General features: G+C 36.9%; 3 protein-coding genes and 1 pseudogene across 4 annotated transcripts in view; all 4 read right to left on the reverse strand.

The window, feature by feature from the left end:
* The window catches only part of LOC100180249 (fibrillin-1-like), a 15,670-nt gene extending 9,220 nt beyond the window's left edge, over nt 1-6,450 (reverse strand). Inside the window, exons 1-2 of the mRNA XM_018815282.2 lie at nt 5,327-6,450; nt 4,960-5,135 (exon numbers count right to left, since the gene is read on the reverse strand). Coding sequence (XP_018670827.1) covers nt 4,960-5,135; nt 5,327-5,394 — 244 coding nt within the window. The 5' untranslated portion in view covers nt 5,395-6,450. The remainder of the gene's footprint in view (nt 1-4,959; nt 5,136-5,326) is intronic.
* A 103-nt stretch (nt 6,451-6,553) lies between these two features.
* LOC100177129 (elongation factor 1-alpha, oocyte form) lies at nt 6,554-10,756 on the reverse strand. The gene is made up of 9 exons (XM_002127024.5): nt 10,022-10,756; nt 9,599-9,778; nt 9,112-9,279; nt 8,580-8,723; nt 8,031-8,178; nt 7,582-7,838; nt 7,437-7,520; nt 7,073-7,223; nt 6,554-6,899 (listed from the first exon to the last, which is right to left on the reverse strand). The coding sequence occupies exons 1-9, from the start codon at nt 10,163-10,165 to the stop codon at nt 6,775-6,777; spliced, it is 1,401 nt and encodes a 466-aa protein (XP_002127060.1). The 5' UTR covers nt 10,166-10,756; the 3' UTR covers nt 6,554-6,774.
* A 1,115-nt stretch (nt 10,757-11,871) lies between these two features.
* On the reverse strand, nt 11,872-15,939 carry LOC100179465 (annotated as a pseudogene). Its single transcript, XR_053034.4, has 9 exons — nt 15,683-15,939; nt 14,430-14,609; nt 14,188-14,355; nt 13,992-14,135; nt 13,414-13,555; nt 12,539-12,794; nt 12,397-12,480; nt 12,168-12,318; nt 11,872-12,001 (listed from the first exon to the last, which is right to left on the reverse strand). The product of XR_053034.4 is annotated as an elongation factor 1-alpha-like (transcript).
* A 479-nt stretch (nt 15,940-16,418) lies between these two features.
* Nucleotides 16,419-20,029, reverse strand: LOC100181775 (elongation factor 1-alpha, somatic form). Its single transcript, XM_002126779.3, has 9 exons — nt 19,413-20,029; nt 18,980-19,159; nt 18,588-18,755; nt 18,223-18,366; nt 17,989-18,130; nt 17,370-17,626; nt 17,156-17,239; nt 16,791-16,941; nt 16,419-16,611 (listed from the first exon to the last, which is right to left on the reverse strand). Exons 1-9 carry the CDS (start codon nt 19,554-19,556, stop codon nt 16,487-16,489), a joined length of 1,395 nt encoding a protein of 464 aa, XP_002126815.1. The 5' UTR covers nt 19,557-20,029; the 3' UTR covers nt 16,419-16,486.
* Between the last annotated feature and the right edge of the window lie 636 nt (nt 20,030-20,665).

Raw genomic sequence — 20,665 nt, forward strand, 5'->3', positions numbered from 1 at the left:
AATGATGTAATAACGTTTGCCTTTTTTCTAAGGGATGTAATAATGTTTTCAAGAATTAGGTTTTTTAAGTCACTCATGTTTAATTTCGTTCATGTGGTCTTGTATGCTTAACAAGGTTTGTGGAACGCTGCCTCCTGCGCTTTAGTATATTACTCTCGCTTTTCCGTTTATTTGGAAAGTTTAAAGTTTGTTGATGAATTGTATTGTATTTGATTCACCATATTAAGTATTGTTGTGATTATCGAATGGTTACGCTTCAGCAAGAAAGTGACACTTACTGAGCTTTACTTCCCGTAATAAAAATGATCTGAATCATTCATTAGCATTAAACAAGGAAGTAACAGGCTAACGAAATGTTACGTCAAGCTTTCGAGCACGATGTTGTGGGCGGTGGCTGTGTTATACAACTTGTATCCTCAACATAGAATTCATTTCCTGTCAAAACGCAAGCCGGTACGTTTTTGTTTTAATGACATAACTTTTCCTTATCCTGAGCGTGTGTTATTATTGTGTTTTCTGTTTTGTTTAGATTTTCATTCAATTTTCATTTGTTGCAAAAAGGTAATTTTAACGGAAATCATGGACACCTGCACAGCATTGTGTATTACAGGCCCTTGATCCCGATGGCTTGTCACAGGTGCCACATGCACCCTTGTTTCTCGTTACAACAGGCCACTGTGTGCCACTTCCGCAAGTAGTAGAACAATTTCCCCAGTGCCATACACATGAGCTTGCATCGCACCCTCCATAAGACCACTCATAAAGGAATGGCGGTATCCTGTTTATATGGTGATTTAATAAACATTTTAACAATTCGATGTCTATAGCTGTGCAAAGGGGTATACCAATGAAAAATTCAAATTTGTATGTAGATGCTTAAATGTGATCTAACGGTACCATCAAAGTTTTAAATCAAAACACATGCGGAAAAAATCGTGGAAAACCAAACCGCTGGAGAAAAAACAATCGGTCGTGCAACAATGTAAGGATTTCCCATAAGACAAAATGTAACTCGACCTCGGCGCACTAGTTTTTTAACTACTAAAAGAAATTGAATTTGGTACAATGATTGCTCTTTATGATTATATATATATAATATATATATAGTACAATGGTAAAGATGGGACACTTAAGCACATATTGCCAAATATTTTCAAAATCAAAATATCATTCCTTTATTGATTGACACCAATTTAATAAAATATAATAAAACACACGAGGAGTCATTTTGCGATCCGCACAACAGGTGAAATTTTACAAATTCGAAAACACACAGGATAAGATGGGACAGTTTAGAATATTTGTTAATTTTGATTAATAAGTGTATTTATAATAGGAATATACGTAAATAACACGAAATAATACTGTACGCTTTAAAAATTAAGTCTAAACATTCTTTTTCTTGCCCTACTGCTATAGTTTTTAACATTTTACCTATACATTATATTATTGCATAACAATTGGTATTGTTTGAACGACAATGGGTAATGTTCGAACATCAATGGATAAATATTGTATCCTACAAATGTATATGAACTTGTAATAACAGAAAATTGATTTTAACTATTTTTAAAGTTTTTATTTTTGCTACAAATTGGGTATTACTACTCTGTTTTTGGCACAAGCCACTTCTCATAAACTATCACCAAGTGCAAATGACCAAGTTTCGAATCTATTTTCAAAATTATCTTTTGTTATATGAGTATGTTATAGTTGAATAACCCCTGGGGTATAAATTACTAAATTAATTAAAAGCAAATCTTTGAAAACATACAAAACTACAATGTGGGGGAAGATGGGACTCTAAATTGAAATATATTTACATTAGCAGTATTCTGCAACTTGTAGTTAATCTACCGAGTTTAACAGGCTGTGCTAGTTTTTTTGCCATGTAAACTTCCTATAAATAACGTTAAACCGATATTTTTTTGTTGTTTTTATTCCAAATTAAAGTCATTTTGACCCCTGCCTATTTTCTTCATGCTTATATCTCAGTGTTTTTTTACAAAACTAAAACTAGTTTTATGGGACAAAATCAAACTGTACGAAATATTCAAGGTTGTTTTATGAAGCTATGAAACTAGTTTAATCGTTCGCACACGCAAACTAAAAAAATTCTTCGGCTTTACTATGATTTAGCGAGTGTTAAAAAATATCACCTTACTATTTCGCATTTTCACAATATTTAAAAACAGTAATCAGATTTGACGGGTGTTTTATAAAGTCGTGATAATACTGTCGAATAATTCTGTAACCTTATTTTCCTGATTATCATTAAATGAGGGTCCGTAAAAAGAAAATTAAAAAAAAGTCTCGTCTGGCAAAGTGTCCCATCTTCCCCCACCCTACTATATACCTCTCTGGTACCTGCTAAATATTTTTCTTTTAAAAAAAATCGATTGGTCGTTTTAAAAAATAAGTTTAAAAATGCGCGAAAAAATATAAAAAAGTCTAAATTTTATTTTTTATAAATAAGAAATTGGTGCACAGTCCATAATAACTGCGTTTCTTAGAAAAAAAACAGTGAGGCTTAGCAATTTTCTATAGACTTCACTTAATCGTTCAAATACGACCAAATCTTTAAGTAAAGACGTTGAGTTGGCAATAACGTAGCCTTAATGTAATGCTCAGCGGTTACATGTTTCGCAAAGCATTTCACTTACCACATATCCAACCAGCCGCCGGAGACGCCCCCCGTAATACACATGCTCAGAATTAATAGCAGCAAGGTAAAGCCCTGCATGTCTAACGCGTGATATTAACCAGTGTTTGATGCAGGTTCTATACAATCCTATTTGAGTATAACTTAACGGCAGAAGTGTATAGCGTTAATATATAAAACTAAACGGTTAAATTTTGGCTTGCAATGTTTTTGTCGTCCCATGCAGAACATTTATAGCAAATACCCGGAAATATATCGCTTGACTCTGGCTAGGGGTCACGATTCTACAAGGAAGTAGTTATTTGAACTTCTGTGCACTTCACGTTTGTGTTTTTCTCCATAGGAGTTGTTTAGAAAATCGTGACTGCTTTCTTTGGTTTTAATATTTCTGTATTTTGCAGCAATCAAACACATGCGGCAAAACAAGGAAGTGTTTTTAAAGTCTTTGTTTTAAATTTCAGATGTAAACACGTCCATGCTAAAGCTAGCACACTTGGCCACCGTGCGACGTAATTACAGACTCGGTTTATAGCTAATCCGAGTTGTGGCGTAATAATTTGAATATCTTTAAATGCATTATACATTTACACGCTCAAGTTCAGAATTCTGTAATGTTTCACCCTCTATACTCAAAACTCATCTAGTTATATGTCATTTATTCAGTGTTGATTTATTTAAAGCGGAAATTTATTCGTTTGGATATAACTGCAGGCATGACCTACTTAATACGTTCCGAGTACGCCAGAAAAAAGTAAGACACTCAATATATACTAAAAAGGCCATAGTGCGAGTTAATACAAACGTATTGTAATTTGTAATGAGTTTTTTTTTCCATTTAATAGTGTTGTATCAGTATATAATACAGTATTGTATATTTAAATTGAATACCCGGAAATTGCATTGGAGACGTGAATGCGCCTGTGTTGTCTTTACGTGCTTTCTGTATGTATATCTACAAGAAAGTCTATACGCTCAAATTAACGCCCTGTTTTCAACCGTTGTTCCAGCGAGTTTGAGGGGAATTCAGAGGTGTAAGATACACAAACCGTTGGGTTACAGCTTTAAATGTAGCTGCGTAAATTTAAACATGAAGTCTTTTGAAAATCGTTACACTTTCTTTTTTGGCCTAAGTGTGAGCTACAAGTTTGATATTTTGTTTAAATTCTATTACTTTGTTTTAAGGTTGGTCGGTTGTGGCATATAGATATATATTTTAAAAAGAGTGAAAACCTGCACAGCATTGTGTATTACATGCCCTTGATCCCGATGGCTTGTCACAGGTGCCACATGCACCCTTGTTTCTCGTTACAACAGGGGACTGTGTTCCACCTCCGCAGTTTCTGGAACACGCTCCCCAATGCCATACACAGGCTGTTCTATCGCATGGTATCGCCCCTCCGCCAATTCGGCGTATTCTGTGTGCTGGATACCATCGCCTGTTTTCGTTTCATAGTAATCTTATGTAATCAATCAACCGCAATTCAGCATAGAAAGTTGTGAACTTACGCGGGTGCATGCCCAGACAATCGTAGCGTTGTCCGCAGCATTATCCGACGCGTTGTTCGCCGCCTCGTCCTTATGTACAATAATCAATGATTACTATTATTAAAACACTTGCAACAACCACGCGGGACATTTCACTCACCGAAAGCTCCAGGTTAGAGTCGCGCACCCCGTGATGCATATGATAAGAAATATTCGAAAAAACTGTGATTTAAAAACCTGCATTTCTAATTTAATGTGTTATACAAAACTATTTAATTTTATTTCTGCCAGTAAATATCAAAATAAAATACATTTTATCCATATTTAACCAATGCCACAGAGGCGTAACGTTTACATATAAAGCGAAGTAGTTTGTAGTCGGCTGGCAAGTGGGCAATGTTATTTAAAGTCATATTAGAAGCATTTATATTAAACACCCGGAAATGTGCGATTTTGGCCTCGTGCCCACAATTCTTTCTGTATTTTTTAATTCGTTTACACGGAAGTTCCAGTTTTGCCGCGCAAGTGGGTTTCGCGTATGAATCTGTCTATTTTTTTTGTAAGAAAACGTGACCAAAACGTCCCAGTTGTGTGTTGTGTGCTGACTAACACATGAGTCAATACATGGAGATTCTCGTTTCTAGGTTGAGACGTGAAAACGCCCCATGCTACGTGTCGCCTGTGTACGTTTTTTCACTTTATGTTTTAATTTGTTCCTTATTTTTTAGAGAATCACATTGTATTAATTTAAATTAAGATATATGTTTTATCACAACATAGTTATGTTTTTATCACAACATAGTAACGCCTACCTGCGCAACAGTGCGTGTTGCATGATCTTGAACTTGATGGTTTGTTGCACGATCCGCATTGACCTTGGCTTCGCGTTAAAACGGCCGACTGCCTTCCTCCCCCACATTGCGCCGAACACGACGCCCAGTGCCACTGGCAGGGCGTTGTATCACATCGTCGTCCCTGTCGCCGCCGCCTGTTAATTAGTATTGTAAAGTAGAATGAAAAAATGGTATTTAAACTGCCAGCAGCAACGTTTTAAGAAATCTTATGTAGAAATGTTTTTAACTATGAATTTGTCAATACCAGTATTTTCCCGGTTACCAATGTTTAATTTTTTTCCCTCTACTTGTTTTATTTGAAACAAGTTAATTTTCATGAACTTACCAGGCGTCCCCTTCGGACACAAAGATGAGCAGAATCAATGAGCACAGAAGCAGATTAACAATTCTCATTTCAATAGTTGCGCCTGTTCAAGCTAATTTTCTATATTACGCAAAACTAGTTTACAATATTATCAAAAATAAAAACATAGCGCGATGATAAACATAATTGGATACGAAGAATTACATAGGCTACCTCAATTAGCCATTCACACGTCGGTGTATATGTCGATGGTATTTAGGTATGCTAATCGTGGGTTTATATAGCTTACTTAAGGAAACGCTGAAATCTCGCAACTCAGCAATCATGATGCTACGTGTCATGTGAATATTACAGGGAAGTAAACTAATGTTTCGATACTGCCCAGTGATATGAGGTAATATTACGCCATGCTTTGTTTGTGCCTCACGCATATACGTGACTGGTGGGAAAATGGAAACAAGGAAATTCGACATTTGTGTTTTGTTATTACTACTTTGCTTTATTAAACATTGGACAGTAACTGCATACGTGCTTCCTGATCGAAATTCTTCGGCACCGAATACGTGATCATCAGTTGGAGCACATCATCGACGTTAAAACAAACATATACATGATCTGACGAACCTATATGGACTGTAGAAATAAGGAAATGTTGTTCAAGCTATACTGTCTATAGACACGAAACCAACACTAAACAAGCAAGCGACATAGAGGCAGTTAGCGACAAAAGTATTTCACAACGTTATGATTGCTCATTTATACTGACTAAGTTAATACCGTGTTTCTATGTTTATATGTGCATCTAAATCTTGGATGCCTGTAGAGACTTATGTGTTGCACGTTCATAACATAAATAGTATATTATATTATCGTATACATTTATCTGAGAATGTTGAAGCAAATTTGCTACCATTAATCACAGCTGAAATGAACGCGGTCATGCAGCGTTTGCCATTGTTTTTTGAACTTAATAATAAAGCGTGCAATGGTAAAATGTCAAATTACAATAACTTCACTCTTAGGTCTAAATATGCTGTCGGGTGTTTGAAAATAGTTTTACCCATGCGAACAATCCAATGGTGTCCACGGGTTACTTTTCTGTAAATATTATTAGATGCGTTCTTGTGTTCTCAGTTAAGATTTCTTTTATATTTATCAAACTGTGTTTCTTAGCCTGAAGATCGTTTTATCTGTAGTGTGTTTCCTAAGTCTTTCGTTTTCGTGGGAAACCAAATATTATAACTGTTGCAGTCTGTTGGTATATTATTTATACTTGTATTTGGTTAGTATAAGTGTGTTTTTTCATGCGTAGTAATATAAACGAATCACACGGTTTTAAGTACCCAGTTACAACCGATCAGAAACGTTCCACACACTTTAAGTATAAATTCATATGCAACCTATATATATATATAAATATTGAACTTCTGAATATGTAAAGGATTATAGATAGTTTCATTCTTCTTGTTCTATTTCTTCTTAACCGCTTTTTGTGCAGATTTTGTTACTTTTCCGGCACTGGGCTGCGCTTTATTGACACTTTTAATCACCCCAACTGCCACAGTTTGTCTCATATCTCGAACAGCAAATCGACCTGATGATAATTATAAAATACTTTTTTTTCTGCTTCGCGTCCTAGAAAAATCTTGTCGTGCCACTAGCAGATGTAAAAAGTACTTAATTCAAAACTTTCTCAAAGTTTATATATAGTGTTAATCAATCATTGCCTAACGTATTTCAATTCCACCACCAATCAACATCGCTTACCAAGAGGAGGGTAGTCAACGAACGCTTCTACGCACATAGGCTTGCTCGGCGTCAGCACTATCATAGCTGCATCACCTGTTTTTACCATCTTTGGATTTTCTTCCAGTACCTTTCCTGACCGGCGATCGATTTTTTGCTTCAACTCACTAAACTGTTGCCAAAATATATTCGAAATTTAATTAACTTGTTTCTAGAAATTATTGTCACCCACAAAGTAACATACATGGTAACTCCTAAGCCGACAGAAAGTGTATGAACACCCGTGTTATTACGACCGTCGTTTTCCAGCCACGCGAGGATAAAGTAAGTTACATTCATCCATTACATTCATGGTAAACGTTAAGATTAAGAGTTTAAGACATACCTTGCAAGCAACGTGAGCTGTGTGGCAGTCCAGCACGGGGGCATAGCCTACATGAATCTCGCTCGGATGGTTAAGTACTATGGCCTATAATATAAAGTGTAATTGAAATAAGTTTGCTTTGAAACTTCACATTCCGAAACATAACCTGTGCTAAGAAGTTACTGGCTGCTAATGGAGGGTCCGTTTTGGAGTTTCCAACGACCATACCCCGTTTTATATCTTTAACCGACACGTTCTTAACGTTGAAACCAACGTTGTCTCCCGGAAGTGCTTCCTTTAGTTCTTCGTGGTGCATTTCAACGGACTTGACTTCTGTTGTAATGTTGTTCGGGGCAAAAGTAACCACCATACCTGGTTTAAGAACACCAGTCTCCACTCGACCAACTGGAACCGTCCCTATGCCTACAGGAATAAAGCATAGTGTATAGTTGGTTACGCTTGTGAACTATAGTCGCATTATTAATGTAGATTGTTATGTGGGTCTCCTGTTAACATCTGCATTTAGTGCTTCTCTATGTAGACGACATGCGGGGCAACCGTTGCCATGCTGGAATAATATTTTTTACAAATGATATTGAAATATTTCATGCTCACCGCTAATTTTGTAGACATCTTGTAGGGGAAGCCGAAGTGGTTTACCAATAGGTCTCAAGGGTGGCCGAATTGCATCCAGAGCCTCAAATAGTGTAACCCCGGATTGGTTGATGACCGAATTATTTTCCTTTAACGTCTTTTTCCATCCCTGAAATGCAATATATTGCTGACAATTGGAACACTTTAGGGCGCCACTGTGTTGGAGCAAATAGCGCGTCATTTCTAAGAAAACGCCCACCCTGTTTACAGCTATTTTTAATTTGTTGCTGAAGAACAACCATAACTTGGGCGAAAATGTTGTTTCTGGAACTTTGGAGCAACGCCTTTTACAGAAAAGTTGGTGTCTTGTCATATATTTATCGTCAGTTAGTTAGTAAGTCGGTTTTGTACTACATTCTTTAATTTCCGAAAATTATAGCTTATAACAAAATTGCATTGACACCACTTATATAAAAAAGATGTTCTGAAAACTCCTACTAATCTTAAACATTGTATACAATAATGCGAAATAGTTACGCCCTGATGTACGTTTATAATATTAGTTTATACTTTAAACCACGGCATATTTTCTGATTTTTCCAACATGTTGTCTCCATGAAAACCAGAAACCGGAAGAATTGGAACCGCTTTTGGATTGTATCCAACCTTTTTAACGTAATCGGAAACTTCCTTGCTGATTTCGGTAAACCTATCCTGAATTAAGAAGATATATCTGCTTGAATAGGCTGCGCTATGATCCATAAATATGCTTGTGTTGTCAATAGCGTACTATATTGTCGTTTAATTTACTTTTCAAATTGTTAGTATGGTAGGATAGGGGAAGATAAGACACTTTCAGCGCATAATATCCGAAAATCCTGATCATGTTTTAAACAATTAACAACGGTCTATGGGAGTCTTGAGCATATAGTTTTATAATTCTTTGAATGTTTCTTGTTTACTACCACACGGGGCGAGAAAATATAGGTAAAATGTGTCCCAACTTCCCCCATCCTACTATATACTATAAAGCTATCATGCAAGTGATTAAGTGTATTTCCACCACATAAAGGCATAATCTGTTTAAGTGTTCTGTTCCTACCTCAGAATACGGAGGTTCAGTGTTATCTATCTTGTTAACTGCTACAATCAGTTGTTTCACACCAAGTGTGTATGCAAGGAGAGCGTGCTCCCTTGTTTGGCCGTTCTTTGATACCCCTGCTTCAAATTCCCCTGTACTTGCTGCAACAATTAAAATTGCGCAATCAGCCTAAAATGAGGAACGTTTTAGATAGATTATATGCATAGCTTAATGTTACACAATAAAATAAAGGTGTATAGTGATATTATAAAGTTTTATGTAGTTGCATTTTTTTGTGTTGTGTTTTGATTTCAACGCAACTTATTATCGACATGTTAACTCATTTTGTTTCGTGTTGCGCGTGCTCACTTTGCATATATGACGCATTACGCACGTATATACACGACAGGTTTTTTTAAACAGCGTTTCCTGTTATTTCTATTTTACTGTGTACGGTTTGTGATTTTCCGTATTTATAAAACGTTTTTACCTTATAGACATTCCTTACCTGGGATGTTCCAGTAATCATGTTTTTGATGAAATCTCGGTGACCAGGTGCATCAATAACCGTGATATAATACCTAATTGTTTCAAACTTCCAAAGTGCAATATCAATTGTGATTCCTCTTTCTCGTTCCGCTTTCAGTTTGTCCAACACCCAGGCATACTTGAACGAGCCTTTACCCATCTAGAAAGGCACAGAGAACATTATAATGCTTGTGCATAGCTATCTTGATTAGGGGTAGTTGTATATCAATAGTTTGGTCACAATTGCCGTTGAATATCAACAATCTTTATTCTCGCCATAACGTGAAGGTTACTAACTTATGATTTGATAAAAAGTCGGTTTTATTTGTAAGTTAATCTTGTTTTAAATGTATTTTTGCTAAATAACTATGCGTAATATTTGTACCACAGGAAATATACAAACCTCTAACGCTTCTTTTTCGAATTTCTCGATCGCTCTTTTATCGATGCCCCCACATTTGTAGATTAGATGACCAGTGGTCGTTGACTTTCCGGAGTCGACGTGGCCTATCACTACAATGTTGATATGAAGTTTTTCCTTAACCATCCTGTACGTAGCGTAACACAGCAAGACCTGCACTAAAGTATAGTTTAACCTACAACAATAACGGATACGAAAAAATCAAGCCCGTTTCAGTTCTTTTTTTTTGCGTGCCGACCCAATGAATGCATGGTTCAGTATTACACTTTAAAACCTTGAACTGTTTGCTTTCCTTTTCCTAACCTCAAATTCAGCGCCTTTCCTGAACAGAGTTCCGCGTATTCGAAATATTAAAGGTATTGATAGTCAGTAGCTTACGTATGCACTCGTGAATTCCATCTAGTAACTTGGTATATATTGATAATAACAGTAACGTCTGTATATATTCTCTATCAACAATAGCTTTGGTCTGTGAGCTTCATATAACAGGAAACGTGACCCGTTTTTACACGGACGTTAATTCGCAATCGTCGCATTTGAACTGCAGTATTGCGTGGAAACTGCGCTTAATGTGGTTATATTTTGTTATACAAAATGCGTCGATCATTAGATATAACTGGACACGGCCTACCAGAGATAATTCACACTTTACGTTTGAAATTAGAAGGCCTATTATACCTTTAGTAGGCCCTGCACTGGAGGAACGGTTAAAAGTATAGTCAGTAATACCAAACATATTGAAGTTGAAATGTGTCACCTCTTCTATATTATCTAACATATTATATTGAAAACAATCTGACACATTTGTATTTTTTATACATTCGTGTGTGCTAGTTACACGACAAATAGGCCATACGCAGCGTTGTGTATCAGCCATGTTTTTTTTTTCTTTTGAAAAATTGTCAAGCAACGTCATTTTTCTAAACTTATATACGCGTCCGCTATATCGATATAGACATACTATATGGTATTGTGTATACTATATATTGTATTATAGTAGGATGGGGGAAGATGGGACACCTTTTCATTCTATTTTCTCGCCCAATTTGGTAGTAAACAAAGAACATTCGAGGAATTATAAAACCTTGTTCTCGCGACTTTCATAGACCGTTGTTAATTGTTTAAAACACGACCAGGATATTTATATATTTTGTGCTAAAGGTGCCCCATCTTCCCCCACCCCACTATATCAGTTCTGCATCACCTTGCCCACCTATAGAATAGAACCGTTTTACACATCTAAGCTATAGCAGCAACTAATAATTTCATACTTTAGCTTTGAATCATATCTCTATTTATTTCCAACTAACTTGGTATACACGTCATTGTTGACTACTTTGCGCAAGATGCACAAAATAAATATATAGTAGGGTGGGGGAAGATGGGACACCTTTAGCACATAATATCCAGATATCCTGATTGTGTTTTAAACAATCAACAACGGTCTATGAGAGTCATGAGGACATAGTTTCATATTTCTTTGAATGTTTTTTGTTTACTACTAAATGGGACGAGAAAATAGAGTAAAAAATGTCCCATCTTCCCCCACCCTACTATATTCTTTTTGCTGTAATAGAGGTGCGTTTTACCGATAAGGTTTGGTGTCGGGTTTTAACTTTTGGTCCGTTTAAACGACTAGTTTTACCATTACTTACCATATTTCTGTTTTGATAAATAGTCTAGTTTGGTTGTTGTTTTATTTTCTACAAATTGCAAATCACGCTAAATTCTTTCTTGGTTATTATTAATGTCAAAATAGAAGAATAACACACGTAAAATATGAGTTTATCACACGGAATCTATATTTTTATCTACCACACAATTTTTTTTAGGTTTAAAGCTATTTCTTTTTCCCCGCCTTTTGTGCAGCTTTTGTCAACTTTCCTGTGCTTTCCTTCTTTTCCACAGATTTCACCACCCCTACTGCCACAGTTTGTCTCATGTCTCGTACGGCAAAGCGACCTTGAACAAACATTGGATGTTACTTAATTGGATACATTACTGCCACCATTGTGGTGACCTGTCTTAGGGCAAAGCGGCGTCACTCCAACACATTGACAGAAACCGCATATTCTCCAAGCAGTCATTTAGTTTTGATAGGCCTTATGCATACAAGAATACAACTTACCCAGAGGCGGATACTCCTGGTATGATTCCAAACACATTGGTTTACTGGGCACCATCTTCACAAACGCTGCATCCCCGGTCTTAATAAACACTGGGTTGTCTTCCAACTTTTTACCAGATCGGCGGTCCACTTTTTCGTGAAGCTCGTCGAACTTAACGGTAAATATCGTTTGCAATCAAACTCAAGTGAGCGGAGGGTTAAAGTGGTTTCAACAATCGGGTTACCTTACCTTGCATGCAATGTGTGCGGTGTGGCAATCAAGCACTGGAGCGTAACCTTTTCGTATTTGTCCAGGATGATTCAGAACAATTACCTTTGAAACGATTACATTTTTGCATCAAATTAGATTAATTTAAATTAAGTAAATTAACCTGAGCCACGAAGCTGGCTGCTTCTTTCGGTGGATCTCTGCTGGCATCCCCTGCCACCATACCACGTTTAATATCCTTCACCGACACGTTCTTAACGTTGAAACCAACGTTGTCTCCTGGAAGTGCTTTGTCAGTGCTTCGTGGTGCATTTCTACCGACTTGACTTCCGTAGTAATGTTGGCGGGTGAAAACGTCACCAGCATTCCTGGTTTCATAACACCAGTCTCAACTCTTCCCACGGGAACCGTTCCAATGCCTACGTTTATAAGCAATGACGAATTAACCTTGCTATGTATGCCGAACAAAAACAAGATAAACTTCGAAATTTTCTTTACTACTCTAAGGAAAATTTGAAATTCATACTATTCTTAAAGCGCCGTGTTTTACTTATGTATTAATGTTAAATAAGATGTATACTCCGCCGTTAGCACATGATATCTCACATTTCCTAATTGTTTTTATTCAGTTACCAATGCTCTTTAAAAGCCGTGAGATCTCGGTTATATAACTCTGTCAATTTTATTTGTTTGTTATCAAGTAGGTCCATAAACGAGAATGTAAGCCTTGTGCTGCCCTACCATATATAAGTATTTAAACGTCCCGCACTGCTGTGCAAACGATTAATTTAAATGTATAGTAGGGTGGGGGAAGATGGGACACCTTTAGCACGTGATATCCAAATATCCTGATCGTGCTTTTAAACATCAAAACCGGTCTATAACGAGTCGCAACGGATATAGTTTTATAAATCTTTGAATGTTTCTTGTTTACTACTTAAATGGGATGAGAAAATAGAGTCAAACGGTGTCCCATCTTCCCCCACCCTACTGTATTAATATAAGCTGGTGCTATACTCCGGTAATATGACCACTCGCCTCCTATTTTGTAAACATCCTGAAGGGGAAGTCTCAGTGCTTTATCAGTTGGGCGTTTGGGTTCAAGGATTGCATCGAGTCCATCCAACAAAGTTTTACCACTTGACTTTCCATCCTCACTTTTTGATTTCTTCTCCCATCCCTATAAGAAAATGTGGGTATTAAGTTTATATGAACCAAGATAATGCTTAAAAAAATTATGTGTTGGTTTGGATGAATGTGTGAATGAATGTAACTTACTTTATCCTCGCGTGGCCGGAAAACGATTATCACACGGGTTTAACACCTCATGCCAGCTTACGAGTTGCCATGTATGTTACTTTGTAGGTGATTATTTATTTATTTTTTGGATTTTTTTATTTTTTTTATGTATGACTGATAATTTGAACAACCCATTAGTTACCACCGGCAATTCTCGTTAAGTGTCTTGCTCTAGGACACATACGCCCACAAAGGTAGCAGCGTCGAGCCTTGTTCCCATTACCTCTGGGTTACAGGCAGGCGCTCTAACCACTATGCCACGGCGCCGGACAACATGGGTTTGGTATAGGTTTGTGTTTTTATGTTTATATTATCACCTTAAACCAATTCATCTTATCGCTTGGTTCGAGCATATTGTCGCCATGCCAACCAGATATCGGTATAAAAGGCACGTCTTCAGGGTTGTATCCAATCTTCTTTATGTAAGCAGAAACTTCCGACTTGATTTCATTAAACCTTTGCTGTTTTTAAAGTTTAGGTTATTTGACATCCATCAAAGACTATAACACTTACCTCAGAATACGGAGGTTCAGTGTTATCCATCTTGTTAACTGCTACAATAAGTTGTTTCACACCAAGTGTGTATGCAAGGAGAGCGTGCTCTCTTGTTTGGCCGTTCTTGGATATCCCTGCTTCAAATTCCCCCACCCCAGCCGCAACGATCAAAACGGCACAATCAGCCTATTAACAAATGATGTGGTAATCTATTTTACTACGCCGCTAAAACTGTGCGCAAGTCGAAAGACAATCCTTACCTGGGATGTTCCAGTAATCATGTTTTTGATGAAATCTCGATGACCAGGTGCATCAATAACAGTGATATAATACCTAATTGTTTCAAACTTCCAAAGTGCAATATCAATTGTGATTCCTCTTTCTCGTTCCGCTTTCAGTTTGTCCAACACCCAGGCATACTTGAACGAACCTTTACCCATCTAGAGAAGCAAATGGGAATAAATGAATACATGGTCGTATATTTAATATCTCGTATTGAAGTATTGATATAACCCTTACATACCACTCATATGGTGAATGTGATTAACACAACACCCGGGATTATTGTATATTTTGATCTGTAAACGTCGGATGTTTGAAATTTTATTGTAAAAACCAAAACTTAACGAATCACTCAGTAAATCACACGAAATGGTAGCGTTTACTTTATTTCTCGCCTTTACTGTTCGGTTATACTTTTATGTTATCTATAAAACAATATTCACAGTGTATATTTTGTAATGCGACTTTGTTTTATCCTGGTTTGGTAACATTTTGAGCAAACTTCTGTGGAGCTGTGTAGGCCAAAGTTAATGTTCCAATAAAATATAACTTTACCCAATAGGTCGAATCGTTATATACTTCATAAGCTAATAACAGCAATGGATTAAAATAGCAACATTATTGTGCAGCCGAAGTACTTATATATGTAAGCAATGTATGACAAAGGTTGCTGAATGTGTTTCAATGTATGCTGCGAACTGATTATAAACGAAAGCTTTGTTTTCATTTGTCATGAGAGCGACTCGTTGTCTGGTATTCTGGCTTCGTCTTTGCTTTCGGTGTCCTTTGGTATCAAATTACTTTTGACCGACGTTTGTTATGACGCCAAGTGATAACTCAATCGCAATATGACTCGCAAGTTAAAAAGTGTCTTAAACTAATAGAGAATGTACAATAAACATGGTATGGTAGTAGACCAAATGCTGCTAAATGAACAGCGGACAGAAACCAAGTCTAAAGCCAATATTCTGTTATAAATTAACCTAAACCTAAATCGTCCATCAATACGAGTCCAGTTAGAGCGAGATACATGGCGAATCTCAACGTGGTACCAATGTATAGTAGAAGGGGAAGATGGGACATCTGTTCATTCTGTTTTCCCGTCTCATATCTCCCATAAATCTTTGTTTAAAACACGATCAGGATATTTAAATATTATGTGCTAAAGGTGTCCCGTCCTTCCCCACTCTACTATATTGAGATTCACTTTCCCCCCTTTAGGTACTTATACCTGTTGCGCTTCCTTTTCGAATTTCTCGATCGCTCTTTTATCGATGCCCCCACATTTGTAGATTAGATGGCCAGTGGTCGTTGACTTTCCGGAGTCGACGTGGCCTATCACAACAATGTTGATATGAAGTTTTTCCTTAACCATCCTGTACGTAGCGTAACGTAGCAAACCCTGCGCTACAATATAGTTTGATACAAAGCAATAATAAATACAAAAAGTTCTCGTCGAGTCCTTTTTTTGCGTGACGCCTGTATATGAATGGTTCTGACATTTTAAATCTTGTTAATATATATATACGTATGGTTCACTCTTATACTCTTACTCTGTTAAACGGTTTGCTTTCTCTCTCTTAACCTTAAGTTCCGAACCTTATATACCGAAAGGAAGTTTCTCATTTTTATTCTGAATTATGGAAAAAAACATTTGTTGGCCTGTTGGTTCAAATCCATTGACGCCACCTAGTGACACATATTTGTGTAACTTTAAGCCACGCGATGTCGTGTTATTTAAAAAAATGCGTATCAGACTTATCAATGTTGTTGTATATATGTGGTACATAAGTGAATTAAACATTCGTTGCTTTTTTAGACTAAACTGTTTCAGAGCAAAAAGTTACGTATGCATGGTTACATTACATTGTATTGTTGTGTTTTGCTTAACTCTGCCAATACATAACGTTGATGCTAGATACTGCATGATTTTTACAATCGAAAGAAATACATATTTTCACAAGACAGACATTGTATCCCTTTTATTGAACAAGCGTGAAGGGTGTTTATTATCGTTGAAACGTTACGCGGAAGATTATTTCTTCTTGGCCGCTTTTTGTGCAGCTTTTGTTACTTTTCCGGCACCGGCTTCTTTCTTTTCGACACTTTTAATCACCCCAACTGCAACAGTTTGTCTCATATCTCGAACAGCAAAGCGACCTTTAAGGGAAAAAATAATTTAACCTCAAACTGTGGTATAACTGATAAAATTCATTGTGTTTTAATTAAAACGCATTTGCTTTTAAAAAGCTTAACGCTTTCTTGATTTTTTCACAGCGATAAAGAAAAAATAAGATGTTGTATTTTATGAAATAGTCATCGTTTTTATTTTTAATTACCTAGTGGTGGATATTCACTAAATGATTCGACACACATCGGTTTTGAGGGTTTCAGTACAGCAATTATGGCGTCACCACTTTTCACACTTTTTGGGTTTTCCTCAAGCTTCTTCCCAGAACGACGATCAATTTTTTCCAATAGTTGATCGAACTAAAACGTAATTCGGACAGAGTTTGACTATTTCCTAATCACACGACAGTTTTATATTTTGCATTAATTACTTCATAGCCAATATGTCACACCAAATTAACAACTGCTTACATATGAGTTAACTATGTCGAAGTAGTACAAAAATCGCCAGAGTTATATTTTGCTTAAATTACTTAACGTGCATCATGTATTACCAATATGAAAAACTGCTTACCTTGCAAGCGATATGAGCGGTGTGGCAATCCAGAACAGGAGCATATCCTGCGTGTATTTGGCCCGGATGGTTCAGTATGATTACCTAAGGTCGCAATATCGTGTTAACCACGATAACCATAAAAATGTTGCTAAGCGTTCAAGTCAATGTATATTAAACTTGGTTTAAAGTTGTATTTTTTAGGCCTTAGAGCTTATCGTCCAATCCGTTTTACCTGCGCATTAAAAGTATTTGCCTCTTTCGGCGGATCGTTTTTGGAATCTCCTGCCACCATACCACGCTTAATATCCTTCACCGATACGTTCTTAACGTTAAAACCAACGTTGTCTCCTGGAAGTGCTTCGGTCAGTGCTTCGTGGTGCATTTCTACCGACTTGACTTCCGTAGTAATGTTGGCGGGTGAAAACGTCACCAGCATGCCTGGTTTTATAATACCAGTCTCAACCCGACCAACCGGAACCGTGCCGATTCCTAGAAGTTGTATAGTTTATAGTTGCTTTGCTATATATTCCTCGGGTACCGTGACACAGTGGTCACCTGCAACAATGACGATACGGGTTTGTGACTCGATGATACGACCGTTGTGGGCGTATGACTTTGGGGAAGTCACTTAATAGTAATTGCTCCAACCCAGTGGTTTTTCATGGGTTGTCAAAATTGTCAATTATTCATAGAAAAAGGCCCTACAGTGTTAAACACGTTGTAACTCATAAGCGGGCACTAGTTTTGTGGAACAGACGTGGTATTAGGAATATTATATGTTAAATAAGTTACCTTTATAGGCTGTCATTTTTATACGCTTACAACTGTATACTATTGTATTATATTTCAACCTCCGATTTTGTAAACGTCTTGCAGAGGCAATCTTAGCGCTTTATCGGTTGGTCGTTTCGGTTCTTCTATTGCATCCAAAGCTTCGAACAAAGTCATGACCCTTTTGGTTTCCTTCTTATCTCCCTTCGGTAATTCTGCTCCCTTTATATAAGTGAAAACAAATTAGTGCGTAATAAAAGACAGTTTTATTGTATTTATTCTACACAACAATGTTGCTTTTTAAATCTTCTCACCTTAAACCACTTCATATTGTCCGATGGTTCCAACATATTATCTCCGTAGAAGCCAGATATTGGAATAAAAGCAACCTTTTTAGGATTATAGCCAACCTTTTTAATGTAGTTTGTCACTTCCTGTTTTATTTCATTGAAACGCACCTGAAAGTTACACGGTTTTTATTTTTTATCTACGGTTTATCGAATTATTTACAGCTGCTTTTTATGATGTAACACTTATCCTCGGTTGAAGCATTGTTATGACACGGGTGTTCTCGTGCCCACTTGCAAGTTACCATGTATGTAACTTTTAATATTGGTATTTTATGTGTTTTTTTTCTGGCTGACAATTAATGAACCAATACTTGGAGACGTGTATGTACCTCCGAATACTTCGGTTCAGTGCTGTCCATTTTGTTGACAGCTATGATCATTTGTTTAACTCCAAGGGTGTAGGCAAGAAGAACATGCTCTCTTGTCTGTCCGTTCTTCGATATCCCTGCTTCGAACTCTCCCACCCCAGCCGCAACAACCAAGACGGCACAGTCGGCCTAGATTGGGGTTTAAAATGTTATTAAACTTTGGTACAACTACCTGTGTAAGGAAACAAACATTCGAGGGTACTTTCTGTTATGTTGTAGATGTATGTCAGTTCTTATTTTAATTTACATGCAAAACAACCCCAACCTATACTACTTATTGCTGTTTTACTGCATGTGATATACTTGTGTTTAGCTTTTTAATTTATTGGCATAGTTTGATTGACAATCCTTACCTGGGATGTTCCAGTAATCATGTTTTTGATGAAATCTCGGTGACCAGGTGCATCAATAACCGTGATGTAATACTTAACCGTTTCAAACTTCCAAAGTGCAATATCAATTGTGATTCCTCTTTCTCGTTCCGCTTTCAGTTTGTCCAACACCCAGGCATACTTGAACGATCCTTTACCCATCTAGAAAGGGAGCAAATTCATCAGCCGATTGTTATTTAAACAATATGTGCCGCGAAACATTCATTAATTAACAGCGAATCCATAAAGTTTTTTTGGTATAGAGGTATATATAAAAATAAACAACCGTGTTATAACGGCTGCCTTTTTCCGCCACGCGAGATAAATAAGTCAAATACATATAGAGGCTTAGAGCGATGTTCAGGACGGCCGTTTTCACATAATACAGTTATTTTATAGATAGTTTTATACAAACCTCGGATGCTTCTTTTTCGAATTTCTCGATCGCTCTTTTATCGATGCCCCCACATTTGTAGATTAGATGACCAGTGGTCGTTGACTTTCCGGAGTCGACGTGGCCTATCACTACAATGTTGATGTGAAGCTTTTCCTTAACCATTTTCCCTCTTAACAGAAGCTCTAAAAATCAAATTCAATCGTCGTTTTTTAAAGAATACATTCTCTTCTTTTTTTTGTAATTTGGACACTTGGTATATATAGTAGGGTGGGGAAGACGGGACAACTTTAGCACATAATATCCAAATATCCTGATTGTGTTTTAAACAACTAACAACGGTCTATGGGAGTCGTGAGGATACGGTTTTATAATTCTTTGGATGTTCTTTGTCTAGTACCAAATGAGACGAAAATAAAAAGTGTCCCATCTTCCCCCAACCTACTGTATTAATAATGACAGTAACGTTGGTATGATACTGGTATTAAAAATTAACGTTGGTCAATACTGAATCTCTTTCTAGCTCAAGTACGCTTTGACCAGCCAATTGTTGCATGGAACTTTGTTTTAACGTAGATACTATCCGTACATATATTAAATTAAACCATATTTCTTTCGAAATAAAAATTAGTACACCAGCACCCTCTACGCCAAGCTTAAACTGAAACTAAACCCCGTGGCTGAATATTTTTTCGCTTGTTAGGCGCCACGTAGGCACCGGGAAAAACGAGCAGCTATACGTTTCTAATTTTTAGCTTATTCCGACCATTCCCTTTTCTCATTTGTTTCTTTGGAACTAAAGCGTATCCAGAACCCTTAGCCGCGAGCGTTACGCCCAATTTTGGTGCCTTATACAATTACAATTGATCATATTCTGGCGCGATTAATGCATATTATGACTGTTAATGTTCATTTTTTACACACGCTACTTTTGGTGTATCCCAATCTAGAAATCATGAATGTTAAACACAGTATAACTTTAAAGTGTTCAAAAAATTATGTTGGGAATAGACTAATGGAGTAAAATAACGTCCCCGCCATAGACTTTCTGTAGATGTGTTGGAAAAGGCATATAAATACATACCGTGTATACTGCAGGCGGTATTTCTATGTATGCTGGTGTGTGCAAACGGTGTCTTGTTTGAGACAACATTTCGTTTCAATTTGAAATGTACAGTCCCATATTTTAATTTTCTTCCATAAATTTCAAAGTCAACAGAATGCCGACGAAATGCTGTAAATTTCCCACTTGAAATGTTTATTCAAGCGTTACG

The sequence above is a fragment of the Ciona intestinalis genome, unplaced genomic scaffold, assembly GCF_000224145.3.
Source record: "Ciona intestinalis unplaced genomic scaffold, KH HT000059.2, whole genome shotgun sequence".
Taxonomy (NCBI): domain Eukaryota; kingdom Metazoa; phylum Chordata; class Ascidiacea; order Phlebobranchia; family Cionidae; genus Ciona; species Ciona intestinalis.